General features: G+C 35.3%; 1 protein-coding gene across 6 annotated transcripts; it reads left to right on the top strand.

Moving 5' to 3' along the window:
- Positions 1-716: 716 nt before the first annotated feature.
- LOC109076283 (CUE domain-containing protein 1-like) lies at positions 717-20,875 on the top strand. 6 transcript variants are annotated; one of them, XM_042739744.1, is made up of 12 exons: positions 717-985; positions 7,233-7,314; positions 10,907-11,532; positions 12,901-13,028; positions 13,466-13,592; positions 15,151-15,361; positions 15,691-15,759; positions 16,678-16,767; positions 16,879-16,972; positions 17,278-17,336; positions 18,245-18,314; positions 18,515-20,875. In XM_042739744.1, coding segments are annotated over exons 3-12 (1,146 nt in total). In that variant the 5' UTR covers positions 717-985; positions 7,233-7,314; positions 10,907-11,235; the 3' UTR covers positions 18,516-20,875. The 6 variants fall into 6 exon arrangements, with proteins under 6 accessions (XP_042595678.1, XP_042595677.1, XP_042595679.1 ...); XM_042739748.1 differs by lacking the exon at positions 7,233-7,314 and having other exon boundaries at positions 718-985; positions 10,907-11,210; positions 11,303-11,532; XM_042739746.1 differs by lacking the exon at positions 717-985 and adding an exon at positions 1,042-1,059.
- The last annotated feature ends 1,374 nt before the right edge of the window (positions 20,876-22,249 follow it).

Raw genomic sequence — 22,249 nt, 5'->3', positions numbered from 1 at the left:
TCAGGATAAGGGCAAGTCAAAATCTACAATTAAATGCTTTATATCCTTGTCTTTTTTTAAGAATTACATCACAGATAATCGCTTATTTGTAAATATAGTATTACATAAATTAAATTTTAAGTATACTTATTGTTTGGAAATTAATCTTTTTTATATATATAAATTGGCATTTACAAAATATATATATTTATTTTCAAACAGATATGTAGGCAATACATACACAATTTTTGTAAAAAATATACTTTAATAAAATGTACAGGTAATTAATTTGTAGATTTAAAGGGATCCAAAAATGAAATTTCTGTCATCGTTTACTTGCCCTCATGTTGTTTCTACCCTGTATGTATATTTTCTGTAAGATATTTTAAAGACTGCTGGTAGCCATTGGCTTCACTGAGTACCAGCAACTCTGTGTTCAGCAGAAAGATGAAATTTACACAGATTTTAAACAACATGAGGGTGAGTAAATCATAACAGAATTTTAATTTTGGGATGAAGTATCCCTTTAATTGAATTACACGTAAACTGTGACGCAGACTTATTCATTCTTATTCTATTCTTATATTTTTCTTCATTAGAAATAAATAATTATATTCACATTCATTTTCTCAAACATTTCCCAGCCACCTGGACGTCTTTCATTTGGACTCAGCAGGTGTAGTTCCGCTCTCTGTCCACTAGGCGGCTGTGTGGCTCTTTGTTCCCTCGCGCACAGATTCTGGCTGTGACAGATTTTTTCCCATCTCTTTGATTCATCCCAATACACAACAACACACTGCTAGTTCCCTTTCTGTGGGCTTTCAGGCGCCGCGGCATGAGCGCACCGATCGGGACCCAATCTTTGTCGACAGAGATGATTCATGCCGATGCGTGTAATCTTTTAAAGCCCAAGAAAATGTGCAAATAGTGTCTCTTTAAAGATAAAAGAGGAAGACGGGACGGATTGGGAACGTGCGCTGTGGCGTTCTGCTTCTGTTCACCTAGAGTAAGTAGCTTTGTTTTTTTAAACTGAAACATTGAACTCCACGGATTGCACGATGTGTTCTTTATAAAAGACAGGTAGGTAATTACTACACTGATAAAATCGCTATGTCTGTGTTTTATGGTTGTTTTACACGTCTTTGCTTAGAGTATGGCTGTTTGGTTGCTGTTGTTGAGGAGTGTACGTTACGTTAAGTGCGGCCTCGCGACTTATTTAACGTTATACGTAAATTGTATGAGTTTATATTTGTGAAGAAGGGTAATTATACTGTAACGTTACTCGTGTTAAAATTAAAACTGTGAAGTCCACGTCTTGGATCTGAGAAGCGCTGTCTTTCTACCATGAATCTGGTTGGTTGTGTTTTAAAAGCTAGCTAGCTGTCTACCTAGACAGCATTTTTAGGGATCAAACGCGAGCGAATTAAATTTTTGGTCTTCTTTGGCACATTCAACATCGATAACCGATTCGTGAATGAATCGTTATTTTAAGTCGGATCTTTTCAGTGAATTGGTTGAACCTATTCGCAAAACTGGTCTGAACGATTCGTTCAACGAATCGGTTCGCGCGGTTCTTGAGTCAACGACTCATCTCAGGGTCACTGCGAATCGGACACATGCCAAGTCATTGGACCGAACACCATTCTTGCGGACTTGTTCATTTCCTAATGACTTCTATAAAAATGTCAAAACTCGCAAGAATCCCCTCTTTCGGAGACTGAAATGCATTCAGTTCTATTAAAACAAGCAAGCTCTTTCATTAGAGATATTTAAATTTTAGTAATGTTTCATGCAAAGGCACGTTATAATTAAAGTAAACGGAACACGGACACACGCATTTACAACAATCTTCTTTCTTTATCATATGGAATGATAATTATTTATAATATGAAATAATAATGATTAATAATATACTGTATGATGCCACATGATAATGAACCGCTGAATCATTTTGTGAACCAGTTAATAGAAACGAGCTGTTGGAAAGAACCGATTCATGGAAATCAGGCTGTCTGAGCACAATTTGCCCATTCAAATGGAATTTTTTTGGGCTTCATAGGCCTGTTTGAACATTTCTTTTCAGTGTGTTAACCAGACACATCTCAGTGCACGCAACAGTAGATTTTAATTGCAAATTTTTTACTCATTACACTTTTGACAGCTTCCTTAGAACTTTACACCAAGGAACGAGTTTTAGCCCATTTAATAAAATCCAATGATAGTGCTCAGTTAAAAAAAATTCAGAGATTAGATGTGCTTTCTTGGCTGAGGCTGACATGCTGTTCCAACCACCAAAATATCCATTTTGTTTGAAGCCCTTAGTTTTTCCCCCTAGATTTCAGATCTGACAAACCAGAGGCCCATTCCAGTGCGTAATCACTGCACAGCTTCATGTAGCACAAGGCATAGTGTTCAAGAAATTAAAGTAATATTTCTTGTTTTTTATTGCTTTTTCAAAGCCTGGAATTTGATTTTTAATCAACCAGTATAGCATATCATTTTTTGTTATTTTCTGAAGTATAGCTTGTGCATATGTTCCTTGCAAGGAATCCTACTGTCATATTTGAAGACCCAAAACTGGGGTTTGAGTTTAAAAATGTAGTGTCAGGCTGCCATATTCTCGCAATGCTGTATATGATGGAGGAGGTGGTGAAGGTCTGTCTGTCGGACAGCTGGTGCCACTCCTCTCCCCTTAACAGAGCCTTGATTTGCATATGGCCACTGACCCTGTTTTTGCCCTTCTTGAAGCTGCTGAAGTGGGTGATGGACTCATTGTATCAACTTACACACCTCCCATTTTGTATGGCATTATCCCATTGAAAGCTTATAAGATGTCTCTTGATCCACCCCAGGACCTCAGGGGTGATGAGCTGGATGTAGATTTACCCTTCCTTATTAGTGAGGTCATCGCTCAGGTTACATGTGTTAAATGGCGTGGTTGTACATTAATGACTTTTTTGAACAAGTCATTTATTTGAAATAGAAATCTATTACAAAATAGAAAAGGCTTTACTGTCACTTTTATTCAGTTTAATGCATCCTTGCTTTAAAAACAGACTTGTTTAGATGAACTAAACTTTTATAGACCTATTACATCACTGCATTAACAATACGTTTTTGTATTTGTGTGGATAGTGGTAGTGTAGCTAAAAAGTGCTACTGTACTTTTAAAAGCTGTTACTACTAAATGTTTTGTGTGTTGGGCTCCCAGAGGACAGTGGCGGACTTTTGTTCCTTCTGTGGCAGATGGTCCAGAAAAGGTCTGTTAAGATCATCACTATCGTTATTGGGTTTATGGCGTCGAACCTCAACAGATGCACTAGTGGAGCGACACTCTGAAGACCATCCAGCAGCGGGTCAGTGGACATGCTGGGGGTGTCAGAGTCAAGTCAGCTTTCCTGTTTCAGAAACCCCAGTTCCATCATGTTGACTGTGGCTTTGGAACCAGGTCAGAGGAAAGGAGGAAAAAAGAGGAGGGAGATTGTCAAGCCTTGCACTGTTTGGTTCAGTGCCTGCCTGACTGATTCCTGCTCATTCATCTGACCTGGAGTCACAAATGATGGTGCTTTCCCACAGAAATACTTCGGGTATTAACTCCACACACGAGCCTTTTTGAGTTGTGCTTTCAGAATGAATGCAGAAACTGCCATGAATCAAACCCGAACTGTTTTGCGTCCCTATTCAAGTGATTTTGCCAATGAGTAGCTCTATGGCATCCATCCAGTCAGTGATGCATTCAGATAGACGCACTTCCCATTACAGATAGCAGTGAGCTACTCCCTTTCAACCATGAATTATTCTACTTTGCAGACTTCACACTTCTTTCATTCACAGCCAGACGTCACAGACGGCGTAATTGATTGTGCCTCTGTCTAAGGTCTGTTTTGCAATTAGTTTTGCTCTTGTTCGTCTGCCAAGGTGTTAAAGCTGACTGGCTCGCTTAAGAACGCGTGGAAGCTTTCCAGTTTCTCCCCCCGTGGGTCCGTTCTGTTCGTCTGCTTGCAGAACGGCCATATTTTTGCTTCTGACTGCTCCATTTGCCTTTTTTGATTCGGAATATAATCGTAAGACCTAATATTGTTATTGTCTATTTGTTAACTTCATTTTTGTCTGTTTATTCCAGATTGATTTTGTACCCAGCAGAGCAAGCGTTGTCTTTAATCTGTGTTTGACAGTTTGAAGCCGGGCGGCGTTGAAGGAACGAAACGGCCTGATATTTGTGCATCTAGATTTAGCATTCTTTTGATCATGGCACACGCTGCTTGGAAAAGATCTGCTGTCAACAAACCCATGGTTTTTTTTTTCCTTCCTCTCTTCGGTCTTGGTGAAAGTGTGTTTCTCTCACTTCTGTTTTTTTCCTGATTTGCTAGCACATTTGTTATCTTTTTTGGCTTGTGTTGATTTCGCCACAAACTTTCCCATCTGAAAAGTGTCTTGGTCTCTTTGGACGTCTTCTGCATTTTCTGAGTGGTTTTAAACTGTACTTTCCCTCTCTCCCACTTTGACGTTATTAGAGCTTTGTTAAATATTGATCACAGCGCACACTTGAGGAATCATTACATGAAAGCTTGCGTGCCAATAATGCATTTTATTATCCTTTGAAGTCCTTCAATCTTACAGCGTTTGGCAGTCTGTCAGATTTACCGTTATTAATGCAAAGTGAAACCTATTTTGGAAAAAATAGCTTCTTGATAATGCCCTGGATAAGGCCTGTGAAAACACAACCTTCAGGCTTTAATTGGCCTTTATCGGCTGTCAAAACAAGTTGAGTGCAACACAATCAGGAGGGCTGGAGGACTGCGACGGGGCACTAATGTGGATCAACACCCAAAATGTCTCATTGTTTCCTTGACCTGTCATTGCCTTAGAATGTGCCTGTTTTGTATTTGAGTAATTTCTACTTTGTAAGCAGAGATGCAATTGTTGACAGATTTAACATTTACAATGAATTACTCTGTATTCATTTAGCAGATGCTTTTAACAAGACATTCTTGTATTTTTTTTTTTTTTTTTTTTACATTTATTTATTTGAAATTTTTATTTGGTGATCAATGAATGATTAATTAGTTATCCGTCTATATCCCTGCTTATTTACTGACCCACACGGCATCTGCAGAAAGCTCCAGATTTGCACTGAATTGGAAACGATCATTATTCACAAATCTCTACAAATCCCCAGCCTCATGCTCTTTTATCTAACATTTTGGCTAATTTGTTGATTTTCAGCTACCAAAACCATTAGTAATTCATTTTTTATTCATTTTTATTTTGAAACTATGGCCATTTCAAAATATTTTTATAACAAATAGCAAATAAGGTTTTATAGAAACCATAGTTATATTTAAACATGGTGTTAAGCAATGCGTGATTATACTTCCCAACTCAAAATCAGTGCTTTGTTGTCAAATTAGCATTGAAATAAGGCAAAGTAATATTACTAAACGCACTTATTTGTTAAATGCAATATATTTTTTCTGCTCTTAAATGTTTCTTTTTTTATCCTTTCATATATTATTCTGGGTGCCAGTACTATTTGTAAATCCATTCCACTGTGAAAAAAAAAATGTGCACTTGAAAATACTCTTAAACTCTAGATGCCTCAACTACATCAGGCATGCTTTCTAAGAGCAAACACTGTTTGGTTTTTACAAGTACACTTCATCAGTTTAATTCTTTCTTATCCCCATCAAGATCTGCCCACTTTAATTCATCTCTGTCTAAACGATAAGACTGAAAAGAGCGGAATAATGCATGTGAAATTGGGCATCTCCCATCCATGTATCCTCTGAGCAGGTGATGGTGTCTGGACTTTTCTAAATGGAGTTTTTAAAGCACTGGAGCATCTGGATGTCCACTGGCCTGCAGCCAGCTTGCAGGCAGGATATGATGCATTTCTTTTCCCATAATTCACATCATGTGTTGTATCTGGAAACCTTCTGTGCACCATGTGAGTTATTGACTAACCTGGATGAGTTTGCTAAATCCTTGGTTCAAGAGTTCATGACTGCTGCGGTTGGCAGTTGTTTTCTTATTCTGTGTCACGGGCGTCTGTACTAGCTTTCTTGTCAGATCCAGTTCCATTAATTTTTCAGATTCTAACTAGGGCTGGATTGTTAAATTGAATTTTTGTGATGAATTCAATATTATATTGCTGCAGAAACAAAATTAAGTAGCATTATGTGTATTGTATAGATTTTTTGGGCCTGTTTTTAAGGCTTGTTTCTGTTCTCAGGGAACATGTTATAGTGTTATGTTGAGATTTTAACAGCATAAACAACATCTTTGATTTAAACTTCAGTTTGAAAAATGGCAGTGTATTTTTGATAATTTGATAGTTTTCATAATTTGCATACTTGCTGAAAATCTTAGAGCAATTTACATGCTTTAAATGTTTTAGTACTAAAAGATATTACTGTGTTTTAATGTATTATTATATTGGTTCAGATAAATAACATTTATTAAATATTATTCATATGTTCTGTGATTTCTGTTGTTTGTTTGAACATAACATTTACCTGACAGCCTGTTTGCTTAAAATGACGATTCCTATAAAAAACAATATATAGTCTGTATAGCCTAACATTCAATAAAAAATTATAGCATGGTTGGAATAAATTGATCAAAAGTGACAGTAAATATATTTATAGTGTTGCAAAATATTAGTATTTTAAATAAATGCTGTTCTTTTCATCAAAAAAAATAAAAATAAAAATAGTAAAGCAAAACTACTGTTTTCACTTTCTTGACCATCAAGTCAAAAATTCATCAAAACCTTTAAACCTGTAGTGTAATAGTACATTTCTGAAATTATTTGTATTTTTTTTAACCACTGTTCCATTCAGCTGTAAAGCATGAAGTAGATTGGATTGAGGTCAAAGTACTTTCCTAGATGTTTTTTAGTTTTTATATTACCTAAGAATAAGTAGCCAAACTGCCCCTTGCTTGTAAAACACACTAGTCATAATTCCTAGGCAGGTTACAGAACAGATGTATGAAGCACATTTAACATGAATAGTTTACATCTGCTCTGAATTTTTTTGCCATTACATTGGCTGTGGAGACAGTGAGTTGGTTTTCTGGAGGAGTAAAATCTGGCATCCATTAGTAAATACAGAAGGTTCTCGGATACAGATCATAGTCATGTGAAAAATAGCTCTGTGGAATGTATGGCCTTGGCTTTGTGCAGTCCGTTACAACTCTGAGCGCACACATATACGTGCACTGCAACTCATCTCAGCTGTGTTCTTCTTCAGTTCAAAGCTCTTTGATATGGAGTGTTGGTGATGGGTCTGACGGGTGCTTCACAACAGGAAGTGAGAGTCTCAAGCAGGAAGGGTGAGTGGAAAGTGGGATGTTCAGAATTTCAGCTGATGATAAGCTCATCTATATATTATTGACTACAGCTCTTTGTACCTTGTATGCCTCAAAGTCCAGGTGTTTACATCCCTTCATTCATTGTGAACAAGACTTACTAGACTATCTTTTAAACTGCTGAATTGTTGACATTCATATTATATTATAGAATATAGTCTTTGCACTAAACGTGCTACAAGTTTCTGGGACTTCTAAAGGCTTTGTTATGGAGCATCCTGTTCCCTATTTCCTGTCTCCAGGGATCCCTGATGGGAGTTGAAATAATGCAAAAAGAATTCCATACTGAAATACTCCACCAGACATCAAGCAGCTTCGCACTAAATATAGGCATAGTATTGCTTTGTGAGGAGGAACTATTTTCAGGCTGAGTGTTTTTATAGAGCATAAAATTCATTTAAAAGAGAATGTTTAAATATTATTATTACAGTGTAAATAGTTTATTTTTTATTTTAATAGTTAAATAGACTACAGTTCAGAATTTTGGGGTTGTAAGATTTTTTTTTTTTTTTTAATGATTTAAAAAAAAAATCTGCTATACTCACCAAGGCTACATTTATTCGATCAAGAATGCAATAAAAACAGTAATATTGTGAAATATTATTGCAATTTAAAAACTGATTCCTGTTGTATTTATATTTTTACATTATATTTTATTTAAAATGTATTTTATTCCTGTAATGCAAAGCTGAATATTCAGTCAGTCTTCAGTGTCACATGATCTTTCAGAAATCATTCTAATATGCTGATTTGGTGCTCAAGATTTTATTTTTATTTTTTTCAGAATTCTTTGATTAGTGAAAAGTTCAAAAGAACAGCATTTAAAATAAAATTTTTGTAGCAATGTCTCAACTGTCACTTTTGATTAATGCATCCTTACTGAATGAAAGTACTAATTTATAAAAAAAAAAAAAAAAACTTAATGTATTTATTTATGTAAATAGTGCGATGATGACATCACTGTTGGTTACATTTTAAATGCGCTTGGTAAACATTTTAAAAATGAAAGTCAAAAGGAGATTTTCAGACTTTACTCTTAAATTTATTTTACAGAGTTTATACAATTTCTAACCAAAAAAAAATTATGTTCAGCGGTTCAGGCAGATTTTATTTTCAGAAGTTTAATTTTAAGGAAACACCGAATTAACATGTTTTAAGGAATATTAACACAGCTTTGCCTTGAAAGCACTATAATAAACTCTTAAACTTATCCTAGACCAAGGATTTTCCAGAAATCACAGTTCGCCTCAGCGTATTTTTTTGAGTTGCCATTATTCCCAGCCAAATAGGTCATACTCTTAGAAAACCACTCTTGTTCTGGTGACCTTTCTTGTTGTGCGTCGTCAAGGCATTGCAGCATCTAAGCCGAATGACTAAGTAGATGCAAAATAGCTTGGTTCAGTAGGGAACTAAAACAATACCTTTTCACTCCGAACCCAATCCTCAAGCCACTGAAATTGGCCACGTGAGGAATTTTTCCTCGAGCATTAAACAGTGCTTGCCGGCATCCCTGCAGGCGTGCATACGCTTTCATATCAGTGCACGGCGAAGCATCCTGTTTACATCACAAAATGTCTCCATGCCAACGAGAGGCTGGTGAGGGGTGCTGGGTCCTGGCAGTGCCATGTGGGCTTGGCTCGGGCTTGGTTATGTGCATTGTTTCACCGAAGCAGGGATTTCTCTGCCCTGTACTGAGAAGAGGGAGAAAGGGAGGGTGGAAATGGGGCAAGTAAGGAGGCAGGCATATGAGCTCTGCAGACTCGCACATTTTTAGGATTCCTGTTTTGCATCATAACCCCAAAGCAGATATATGGAAAACTTTGGAGCACTAGATGTGGAGAGGACTGAGGCCTGATGGTTGTCAGGATTTGCATTACGTAGCCAAAAAAAAAAAGGTAAATTAAGCGATTTTGAATTTGATATTAAGATTTGCTAATTGTCAATAATAGATTTTATGGTTTAGAAATCATTTTATTTAAACCTGGAAGTTAAATGATGATATAAAATGATGATAAATTTTTTTTTAAATGTGTAGTATTACAATAATTGAAATTATTTTATACATTCATTAAAATAAAATAATATACAATAAAATTATGTATTTTGTAGAACATTTTAAGTGTGTGTGTGTGTGTATATATATATATATACATTGCATCATATATGGTGTGTGTGTAAATACTATGTATGTATGTATGCATATACACACCCTTACAATGTATGTAAAACAAGTCACAAAACTAACATTAAAAAAGTGTAATATATGTGTGTAAAATAAAAAATTGTGACTGCAGTAAGTTGTAAAGGCCATTTACATACACAGTATCTTAAAATGTTATAAAGCACTGTTTTTGCAAAATGTTGGTTGAAATAAAAGCTTATGTTAAATAAAATTCCTTGTGGTCAAAGACTTCCTACAGCCGTTTTCGTCCTTCTAACCATCTAATTTATTGAGTAGAGTTCATTCTAGTAGTTGCGGTTGCTCCTTGATTTCAGCCACTATATCGTCTCACTCTGCGGTTTCATAGACACTGAAACTAGTGCTAATCCTGCCTGGACTTATTGGGTATTGCATGACTTTTTCTTAAGCTCATGTGTCCGTGGAAGCTATCTCTTACTGGCATGATGATAATTTAGCTAATCTTTCCTCGCTGCAGTTCCTCCAAGCTAGTGCTGTTACTGAAGCTGAACTGATGTTGTGTGATAACATATGCCCTATGGGGCCAGTGTGGAAGAGTTCGGGCCAGATGATGGAACGGTCACATGACCCGCTGGACCAGGGCTGCATTGTCACTGAATACTACATTTATTGATCACGTGTATTTTTATACCTTGCAGTTGTAAATGTTTATTAAATATGTAAGTCAGCAAATTAAGTCACAGTATGTTGCTGGCTAACAGAGATAAGGGTTTTGTTGAAACTGCAAGAATATTTTAGTATACACAGTTATTCAAAAATTTAGGGTTAGTATTTTTTTTTTTAAGAAATGAAACTTTAATTTTGAATAAATTATGATCCCTTGATCTTTCAAAAGAAAAAAATCCAGAAAGGAAAAGGTCTCACTGTTTCCACAAATGTTAGGCAGCACAGCTGTTTTCAACATTGATAATTAGATTAATTTTGTGGTTGGGCCCATTAGCCCAACACAAAAATTCTCCTTAATGTTGAATTTAGTGTGATGATGCTTTTATATATGTAGTATTCGGATACACTTTCTGTCATCCAGCTCCTGGATTTCTCACCCTTGTATTTATATCCCAACCTAGAATTTGACTCCACTCACTAGCTTCATTTTTTCTTCCTCCTCTTTCGTCTGCTTATTTCTGCCTGTGTCATTATATCTTCGAATGTCATTATATCCGTCTCTTAGGGATAAATGACTTTGTAGCGACGTGTGTGGACTAAATACAGGCTGGTTAGTCTTCAGAACGAGCAAATAAGAAGCATGAGTTCAGACTATTAAACGGATGATGTTTGGCAGTCAAAGATTTTTATAATGAACCGTACAGTTTCAAACCCTGTCCTTTAACAGCTTGTCTGTGTATTTGTTTTCAGTTTGAACAGAGCTAATGGGGAGATCGCACAGTCGGACACAAAGCTAGTGCGCTCAAGACCAGACCGTCTACTTCCCTCGTGTTGGTGACTCTGTACTGTCGTGTTGGATGCAGCTTAACAAGCAGAAGAAGAGAAAGAAAGGATTTCTCTCGCTCCAGTGGACTAGATTGTGTTCGGAATGATGAAAAAGTGAACTTGAATAGTTCCAGAAACCAAAGAAACACGTGGGACAGTAAGATACATTTTGTGGGAGACTTCAGGTGGAAGTAAGCGCCAGCGTTGACCGCGTGGCGTCGTTGGTCGGGTAAGAAAACCGGTCTCCCTGTAGGATGACCAGCCTTTTCCGACGCAGTAGCAGTAATGGAGGGTCTCGGGGTGGCGGGGGCTCGTCTACAGGTGAGCTCAATAACTCCAGGCCCAATCGGCAAGTTCGACGGCTGGAGTTCAACCAGGCCATGGAGGACTTTAAAACCATGTTCCCTAGCATGGACTATGAGGTGATCGAGTGTGTACTGCGCTCCAATAATGGGGCTGTGGATGCCACCATTGACCAACTCTTGCAGATGAGCATTGAGGGACAAGGCTCAGATGACAGTTCGGATTCAGATGACAGCATCCCACCAGAGGTCAGTGTCTTTTAAAGCATCTATTGTAACCCATATTGCCTATATTATCACATTTCTTCAGTGGAAGACAAAAAGTGACATTTTAATATATATATTAGAAAAGTGGTCCATACGGCTTAAGCTCTATATTACTGTTTATTTTATAAGTCTCCTGAAGTCATACAATAGTTTTTGCATCAGAAACAAACTGAAATTGGGGCTAGGTTTTATTGCACTCTCTTGGGGTGTGATAATCAATAGGTTTCTTACCCACTGTCCTCCTACACCTGACTGCTCCGATAAGGAAGTGTGTCAGTATTGGGCCCCGAGATGGATCTGAGACACATTACAGTCTGTCTGTCTGTGTCTCTGTAACCATCTGCTTCATGGCCCAGTGGAGATGCTCTGCCATTAGACTTCGATGTGATCCTAAGTGAAGCATAAACTGCAGTGCATTTTGTTTATGTGTTTAAGGACATTCCCCACTGGTGTATTTTTTTCTCTTGCATTATTTATAATCTTATGTTTAGATGGGGATGTGCTGAAACAGTATGTACTCTGCTGCATATGCTGTTGGTATGAAAATCACTGCAAATATTGATCTAAGGTACAATAACAATAATTGATAACTGATACCAGTCTAATATATAGCCTGCATTTAATGACAGTGATTTAATTTTAACTGAATTTTCTGTTGAATTGAATATTGAATTTAATTCAAATATTAACCAGTTAATTAAAACAATAGTTTTTAATTAAAGACGGTACATTGTCATTGTTATATTTTTCACTCTAATATAAATTTAAATATCTTAAAACAATATCTACACATGCTGTACTGCATATGCAGTTCCTATGAAAATCAAAACAAATATAAACCAATAAAAAATTGCACAATTATTATTTTATTTACTACTAAACAATCAAATTACAAGAATGGCTTTGAAGTAAAGACTTTTTTCATGTTTTGGATGTGCTGTGTATGCCACTTATATGAGAATCACAGCAATCATTGATCTGAGATGCAATAAAAATAAAGAAAAAAATCCATACAATTATGGATGCAGAAGATCCATAATTATAATTTAGATTTATGATACCAGAATTTCACAAGCTAATGCTTGTAGCAGTAATTTAATTAGATTTAACTGAATTATGAACAAATTAAATTAAAGCAATGTCTCGTAGCTTTCAAGCAAAGATTAGTCTAGTTTTATGTAATTATCAACTTACCACGAAACCAATATTTTTGACATCCTTCTGCCATTAATGGTTTTAGTAGCTGGCCACTACTAAATAAATGAATGGGTCTGTGCAGTGTAATTTGGTATTTATTTTCGCGATAAAAGTTTCAAGTTGCTGCTAATTCCATTTGTTCTCTTTTATCAGATTCTTGAGCGGACCCTCGAGCCAGACAGCTCAGATGAAGAGCCGCCCCCTGTCTACTCACCACCAACATATGACATGCACATATATGATAGGAAATACCCAGATGCTCCTCCTGTTCCTCCACCCAGGTTATAAATAGCACTTTGATGGTCTCTACTTATTATTCTTTCCAATTTCCACCAAAAAAAAGGAGTTTGAGAGCTGTTTTAAATTAATTACTGAAACATCAGTCTTGGATACATGTAATGGGGTCACTCATCATGGGTCTCGGGCTCCTTGTTAATTTTAGTTACAGTTCTCTAAATGATGCCCCCTGGTGTTCATTAACCAAACTGCAGTTCTTGTTGATCCTTGTGTGTGTGTGGTTTAATAAACCATATATGCATGTGATTCCATTTTTCCACGGATCGTAATACCCATGAATTCACAAACATTAAAAAGGTTAGACACATCTGTAATTGAATTATGTGTCATCTGAAATCTGAACTGTAATTAAATCATAACTCTGATGTGAGTGTTGTCATTGAAACAAGTGTCAGTGACACTGGCCTCTGTTATCTTTCAGATTTGAGGCCCAACCTCCCCTTGGACACAGACAAGTGCAAGGTTACAAAAACTGGAACCCACCGTTACTTGGCAATCTGCCTGACGACTTCCTGCGAATCCTGCCCCAACAGTTGGACAGTATACAGGTGAACATTTATCATGTGATGCAATAATAGTTCAAATAAGTAAGATTACACTTTTTCATTTATTTATTTATTTGTTTTAGATATTAAGTAATTTTTTGAGAAATAATTTACAAATTGATACTTTTATTCAGCCAGGATGTATTAAATTGATCAAAGGTGAACACATTTATAGTGTTACAGAATATTTCTATTTCAGATTTGTTATTTTGAACTGTCTGTTTATCAGAGAGTTTAATCCTGAAAAAAAGCATCATGGTTTCCAAAAAAAATTTAAATTTAGCAGCAACTTTTTTCAACATTATAACTCATTTTACTGTATTTTGATCAAAGAAATTAAGCCTTGTTGAGCATAATAGACTTCTTTCAAAAATGTTTTTAAGAAATCTTACTGATTCCAAATATTTTAAGTGGTGTATCCAATAGACTTATCTAGAGTGTTACATTGCCTTTACCAGCTTTACACTTAAGGGTTAAAAAGGGTCCATATTCTCAGTTATCTATCTCAAACTCTAAAACCACGTGGCCTCTGGACTTGATGTCAAAAACTAGTTCATGCTTGAATTCAAGCTCTTTTTTTTTCTTTATCAGTGATGTTAAAGATCCATTAATAGTTCAGTGAGTTCCAGGAGTTTGATCATTAAAACATACTAATGCAATACTGAAGTGCAGCTGGCAAGCCAGTGTACAGTTGTCTTTAAGCTCTTAAGCCAATCTTTTTTTTAAGCTTTCAGAAAGCCAGATCATGATTTCTGAATGGCTAAATGAACTATAATGGCATCATTGTTCTATTGTACATACACAGCTATCCTGCATATGATGATCATTCATACAGAAGGCATTGTATCGGTATTTTAAGGCAACATGACATTTATCATGTTATTAAGGTTCTCATTTTAATAGTGTTTTTAGTAGAACGAATCTCTCAACCTGTATAGATCATATTTCATCTAAAATTTAAATGGAAGTATAAAAATAATAAAAACAAAGCCTGTTTTAAGCATATTTCCATCCCATTAACATAGTGTGAACACTGAACAGTTCTCTTCTGCATTACCAAAATGGGAAAAAAGATGAAATTATTATACTATAGATAGTATTCCATAGTATGGAGTATTTAATAGTATTCATTAAACAGAATTATATAAAATGACTTTTATGGTAGTAATGATCTGAGAATCAGAAATACAGTAATGCAGAATTTGTTGGAAAACATACTTCATTTAAGATGATAATTGAAACAAAAACAAAAAAAAATCTGAAGAGTTCAAAAATAGGCTTCATCTACTATATGCAAAATCATTTTTATTTGGAGTTGAAATATTCTTTAAATATTCATTCAGATATTTATATAAAATCATTTCAATTGGAGAACTGGATTTAAAAAGAACTAAAAAACTAAATTAACCTCATTGCAGCAGGTTTTTTTTTTTTTGTTTGTTTTCTTTTTTTATGATTTACTGTTCATATTTGAGATGCTGACTATGTTTAATTTAAAAACTAGCTTTTCAGTTTTTCATGAGAATAATTGTATATTCCTCTACGTTTCAATATTCTGCAGGGCTCTCAGAGTAGCGTCTCCAAGCCCTCCTCCTCAGCACCCCAGAAGGTCCCCACTGTGGCGGCCGCCGCAGGAACAGGCGGCACTTCAGAGCAGGAACACAAACTGAAGCAATATTTAGAGGATGAGCGTATTGCACTTTTCCTGCAGAATGAGGAGTTCATGAAGGAGCTGCAAAGGAACCGAGAGTTCCTCGTTGCGCTGGAAAGAGGTAGGAAGACACTCGCCCACACATTAAACAGGACAATGAGCAGTTTCTGGCATACTCCACTTCCCCTCTTTTTACAGTTCCACCTACACAAATCCTGAAGAGTCAATTCTTATGCTAATTTACTCAACCCGACTGTGAACATTGACGTTGACTGTTGCAGTTTCTCTCCAAGGCCATTAATAACAGTGTCTGTTTCTCACATTCTGTTATGATTTGTCTTACACATTTTGTACTTTTACACTTAAATGCTTCTCGTTGGACGATCTCATATCCTCGTTGAATGTCAAGGCCTAGTTTTCCTTCCATAACACCTGCCTTCTATGTTGTAGATCGATTGAAATACGAGTCAAAGAAATCCAAATCCAGTCATTCATCAGCTAGCATGGAGAACTCCACAGGTAGATATCATTCACCTGAACGGTGTCAGTGCATGTTTGTGTGTATGTGAGCATGTACGTCACACTCTGTCTGTGTGCATATGCATAATTTTCTCTTTTCAAAACTGCCAATCCTCACTTTTTAACGCTGTAAAGCCTGACATATAATGTTTTTTGTGAAGTATAATATTTGTTACATCAGGCTTTTATGGCTTATATAGTATGAGATAAGAGAATATAGAGCTCATACTGAAGGGGAATAAAACATGAGTTTTCTGAGCAAAAATATAAAACTTGGTGCAAATGCTGATATTTGTATAGTCAGAAAGTCCTGAAAATTCTGATAGCTTGTAATGTAAATCAATGAGATCTTAATAACATTATAGCAGACAACTTACATAAAATTCAAATAAATATGTCATCACTCTATATTTTCTAATAATATAGTAAGGTGATATTTAAATGCTTAGTATTATGATCAAAACTGGTTTTAATTGTGGGGTGGAAAACATATAATGCAATGCAATACAGCGGTGTTTGACAAAACCCTGTTGTATTATGTTTTTTTAAAATGGATAAATGGATAATCAAACCTAAGTAAGTGTTCATTTTAAAATGCTTACAATATAAAAGTTATTCATACATTTAATTCACATTTATATCACGGCAAAAAAGACATGCATACCAGGACCTGAAGGGAAACTTCTGGGCCTTTTTCTTGCTAAAAAAAGTGTAATATTAATGAGGCATATTGTACATTGTGTGCAACAGGTTTTTCATCAGTTTTGATCATGCTGATAATTCAAAGGCCTGTGATACAGTAGGCTTTCTAATGGTAGAAAGTTTTGATTAACCTGTTTAAAATATAAAATTAACATTTTGCAACATTCATAATGTAGACATTTAAGATGCTTTAATTTTTTTTTCTCCGAAACACAGGTGACCACTATGCTTCCGGATCTGCAGAGGCCTGCACAGCAGTCTCAGATGACGCTCTGTTTAGAGACAAGCTAAAGCTCATGGGGAAGTGTAAGGGTCTTGCCTAAAACACCCCAGTTCACTGGAAGATAATTGCATATTCAGGATTTTACTTAAGGATTTTACAGGACATTAACATTTCTGTTGCGTTCTCATCTGCAGCAACCAGGAAGAAGCTGTTTGAAATTGCCAGAGGGTTCTCAGAGAAGACGAAGCGGAGGAAGTCTAAAAGAAGAACACTGCTACGGCATCATTCATATCTTTCAAAATGTGTCAGATAAACATTGGTCTAATTCAGTACAGTATAAGTAAGAAGTAAGCAGAATATTTTTAGGGCAAGTCTGAAATAAAAATTAAGACACGGATGAGGAAGCTAAAGGCATGTGAAATATTTAGAGATATAGGTTGGTTACGATGCTGTTTTTACTGTTAAACTCAGTGGCTCCCCTGTTTTGTGTTCAGAAGGCTGTGAATTTCTTAGCAAATGTTATTTATGATGCTTGGCACAGTAACTTCTATTCAGTTCAGTGTCGATTGTTTACTTTGACTGCACTTTCTCAGATTGGGCACAGCCAACTCCACTGCCAACCTCCTAGACGATGTGGAAGGAAACCCATGTGGTAAGACTTTCTTTCCAATTTTCCAAGCTATTTTTTCTTTACATCTCTGGGTAATTGAAAGCGTATTTGCTTGGGTAGAGTTCATTGCAGAGAATGCTGAAATATTCATATTTTTAGCGATAAACTCTATGAATGTAATCGATTAATATTTTATTTTATACTATTATTAATATTTTAATACATATATATTGACCTTCTAACATTAGTGTTCTGTATTCTTTTTCAATGTAGTTGCTTTCGTATTATTTGTTATTAAAAATAAATAAATAAACCTTGCAAAGTTTACTGCTTTAGTCTAACCAGGGCTTGTCACAGCACTTTCATTATCTATATAATATGAAATTATATATATAATATGAAATTATTTATATATATATATTTATATATATATATATATATATATATATATATATATATATATATATATATATATATATATATATATATATATATATATATATATATATATATAATTTTTTTTTTTTTTTCATTTTTCATTTGTAAGTTGCTTTGGATAAAAACATCTGCTAAATTTTTAAATGCAAATGTAACTATATACAAACACACACAAACATCCTTTCAAAGGGTCAGTAATATAACTTATTAATCAAGTATGTTTTAAATTAATCAAAAGTAAAAACCGTAAATAAGTTTACATTGTTGCAAAAAAAATCTATTTCAGGTAAACGATGTTCTTTTCTGTTATATTCCTCAAACTTTTTTTCGAAAACACTGACCCTAGGTATAGATTTATATATGCATGTATGTTATTTCTGTTATTTTTATCGTGTTATTTATTTACCAGCCTTTAGTAATTTAATAAGGCCATATTATGAATTCAGTTAATTGTGCAGCACTACTTTGGAGTAAATACCTGTTTAATTTTGGATTTCGGTGTGTCTTTCTAGATGAAGAAAGTCAGCTTAGACGATTGGCTGCACAGGAAGAGGAGGAGCCACATAAGGAACCACTATCATGGTGAGTGTCTCATGCAGTGAGATAAACCACTTTCCTGTTGTATCCTTTTGTATTTTCTAAACCTGTTAGAGGGGCTTTTAATATAACTTATATATAAAAGTTGTATAAAAATGAAAATATAGTGGTGTCATCACAGTCTGTAAAAAGTCCTATAACTGACATGATATCTAGTAACATACCGCTTGCTAATTTCATTCCAGATCCCTCTGTGCTCTTGGAAAATTCGGGTTTCCATGGTGACCTCAGAATGACCCATGGCTGATAGCTCCTTATCTCAGTGGCTCCAGTGCTTAGCTCAGTGCCAGGCAATCGCAGACTCCAGAGGACCAGCCGAGGCAGGACTGCGTGATCATTTTGTAGCAGCCTTTTGCGAGCCTAAGATCATTGTTACCTACATTTGATTACTATTATAGCTATTGTATAGTAACTGTTTGTTAATATTTGGTTTCATATATAAAACTCAACAGTTATAGTACTGATTTCCAGCTATGTATTTTTCTTTTATATCCTAAACCATCTGAAATGAAATTCCCTTTGTATTTTTTTTTTTTTAAGTATATATAATTTACCTGAGGAATTTAATTTTTTACTGAATTATTACTGTCCAGAGTTAACGGTCAGTCATTTCAACATATTAGTATAGAACACTTTTATTTTTAATAGACTTTCAGAGTCTAATCTGCACATTAATCATCAGCAGCATTTTCTCAAAGAATGTACCCAGATCGTCACGTCCATTACTTACTCATAAACCTTACTTTATCGTTGCTATTAAGGAAAAATAACACCATTATTCGGGCCATTTAGTCTGTTGTGATTTTAGGGTGCTGAATAGTTAAATTAAAACCACTAGTTCATTCAGATGAGATGCCTCTCTTTAAGACTAAGGCAATGCACACCTTCTATGTAATAAATTTTCAATTTCCAAAATTTGATTTCAGTCTTTTTTTTTTTTTTTTTTTACACAAAAAAGAAAGGCAAACTACTGATCCACTGAATAGTTTGCCTTCTCCTCATGTTTGCACTGCCATATCTGTTTTATAAAATATTTAAATACTTTTTTTCAACTGTTTCTTGGTAAAAGTGATTAGATTGATTGATTGAGCCAGTATAGTTGTCATCTAAACGTGTTTGTTTTTTTTTCAGAATGAGCATAGAACATTTTGAATGATGCTGTCCTTGAACCAACCAAAACGCTGCTGTGTGTTTTGCTTTTTTTTTTTTTTTCGGAAATCACACAGAATGATTTACCCTAATGCTGTGCTTCCAGTAGGTCACGTGACTCATGACTGGTTAGAGGTCTAATTGCGATCCACCAATAAGAATGTGCCATTATGTTCCTTTTAGTGTTGTGCATCCCAGTATTGATTCAGTGTAAAGTGGCCCATTGGAAAACATTGTTTGACATTGATGTTTATGTTTTATGTACATCAGCTTGTCCAACAGTTAAATCTGTCAGTTTGAAACCATCTCGTCTCAGTATTATATGCAGGATTCCACTTTGTGCTCCTGAAATGTACCAATGTGGCTGTAAGAGCTTGCTTGTTTTATTTTAGGGGCTTTGTTATATATATGAAGTCATGTTCATGTCGCATCAATATGTGATTGATTTTTGCCATTATTACAAATTATAAAGGTATTCTTAGGCATCATGAATGACATGTATACCACATAAAATCATGTTCTGTAAATTGTAATCACCGTTATGAAACGTGTGCTCATGCCGTGCATATTTGCATGATTACTTTTTTCCAAATCTTCATGGATGGCACAAAAAACAAGTCTGTAATCTGATTTGAAAATGATGTGAATTGAAAGAACAAAGGTTTTGTAAGAGGCAAACCTTGTTGAGAGAAATAACGCATACAGCATTGTCATCTGTGATTCACAGGCACGACTGTGTGAGGGTTTTCCCTTCCATCCTGCTTGTTAACATATTTTATCCTCTCAGGGAACTTGCTTTCATTTCACTTTCTGCTAAAAGCACAACTCAAACTGAAAACTTGTTAATGCAGAGGCATCTTTAATAGGCAAGGTAGCGCCATCTGTTTACCCGTCGTGAGGTTGATATGAAGAATTCAAGGACCATGTGGCTGATCTGCTTCAGTATGTAGCCAAGTTCCTTTTCTTGATCTTGTGTGTTTACCTGAAATCTCTTCAAGATCCCGTTTTCCGTCTTCGGTTTTTGTATGGGACAGATAGAGCCGAAATCACTGGCAGATGTGTTCAGAGAGTGTTGTGTGTGAGCCCCATGACTTTGAGTAGCTCTTTACAATTAGTGGAATGTACTATTTATACTGTATTAGAAGAAAGCGACTGTACATGCAAATTGGCAATTTTGATATGAAATATTTGTTTAAGCCATTATTTCTGTCCCTGTAGTTTCTTCTGAAAAATATGATTCTCAAACAAATTGAGTTGACTCTTTGTCTACTTGTCCAAAATCTATGTTATTGTTCCACATCACATCATTCACTTAAGACTATTTCAAGTTCTGGACTTTTCTTACAATCCAGATGTTTATTAGTTATTGGAATAAATAATAAAATTGTTGTACTCTGTCTGACCATGTTGTCCCCCCCCCCCCCCCCCCCCCCCAATAAAGTCAACAGAAACTAGTTATAGATAACTTATATGTACCAATAGTAATAATAACTGAGGACTAGATCTAAATATTAGAATAATTTCTAAAGGATCATTGCTGCTGAAAATGTAGTCTTGCCATCACAGGAATAAACTGCATTTTAAAATATATTAAAACAATGATATACATTATCATTTTTTTAATAATCTTAAGGGGATCATATGTGGTTTCTTGGCTATAAAAAGTTTGAAAACCACTGTTCTATATAAATGTAACCACTAGATGGCAGCACAAGTCTTTATAATGGATGTGTTTTTCCTTATTGATGAATTTTTGGGGGTTTATATACATACATTTACATTTGTATATTAAATTATTTACCTTTTGGTATTACACAGTTGAATGACCTTTCCTTCACCAACTATCTGTGAACTGGAATTACTAGGAAACCGGGCACAAAGCTACAACTCCACGGTCAGAGCAAAAGACAAAATAAAATTATTTCACTATCAAGTGAGCCACCGTGACAAAAATACAAAGATAAAAAAAACCCTCTTGTATCTAACACACTTATCTGTATGACACACTAAGTTAACCCTAAAAAGTTTTCCTTAAAACGAAATGATTTGGCAATAAATACACATGCATTTCTCTTGACCAAGAAACATCATTTCAAAACTCTTTTTCAATCATCATTTTGCATTCTAACTTTTTGGGGGGGAGGGGGATGATCAAATAGTTGAAACCACATTTAAAGATAAACAAGGTGAACAGACAGAGAAACTGTAAGACTGCATTCATACATTATCTGTTTTATCAGAACTGTGCTAACAGAATGTTCTGGAACATGTGTGTCATACCACTGATATAAATGAAACCATAGCATCTACTAGCAAAAGAAAAAAAATATGTTAACATACTATTTTATAAAAGCAATAAGCCACTCGAGGCTGCTGCTTGTAGTCTCTCTCTATTGTGTCATGCCAACTTTTAACTATATTCACAACATGGCTTTGAGAGTCTTACTGCAAAATCAAACACTTAACAAATCAAAATCAATCTTTTGCTGCAGGTTTAACAGGAACCACCTGCTTTTGGCTCCATCTATTTTGCCTTTGTTAGCAATATATTTTCAAGTTCTGATTATGAAAAAACAATTTTGACTTTGAGGATGCACAAATGTAAGTTTATGTCTTTTCTTTGAGGGCATATACCTATACTTCAGTCTTATCAGACCACTTTTAATATCAAAATGTTTCAGGTTGTCAAATGTCTTCTTGCAAACCACAGGAATGGGGCTGGACTTGGCTCTGCTGGGGGGAAGCTATTTTCAGCCCACTCTTCTAAAGAG

This window comes from Cyprinus carpio, chromosome B15 (genome assembly GCF_018340385.1).
Source record: "Cyprinus carpio isolate SPL01 chromosome B15, ASM1834038v1, whole genome shotgun sequence".
Taxonomy (NCBI): Eukaryota; Metazoa; Chordata; class Actinopteri; order Cypriniformes; family Cyprinidae; genus Cyprinus; species Cyprinus carpio.
This window is presented reverse-complemented; position numbering and strand designations above follow the sequence as displayed.

Bases quoted from the DNA above. Each gene is read 5' to 3' on its own strand.
- LOC109076283 (XM_042739743.1), top strand. From the start codon at position 11,236: ATGACCAGCCTTTTCCGACGCAGTAGCAGTAATGGAGGGTCTCGGGGT. The intron at 15,362-15,690 runs GTAGGAAGACAC...TCTATGTTGTAG, and splicing joins CCTCGTTGCGCTGGAAAGAG to ATCGATTGAAATACGAGTCA. The intron at 17,337-18,244 runs GTAAGACTTTCT...GTGTCTTTCTAG, and splicing joins TGTGGAAGGAAACCCATGTG to ATGAAGAAAGTCAGCTTAGA.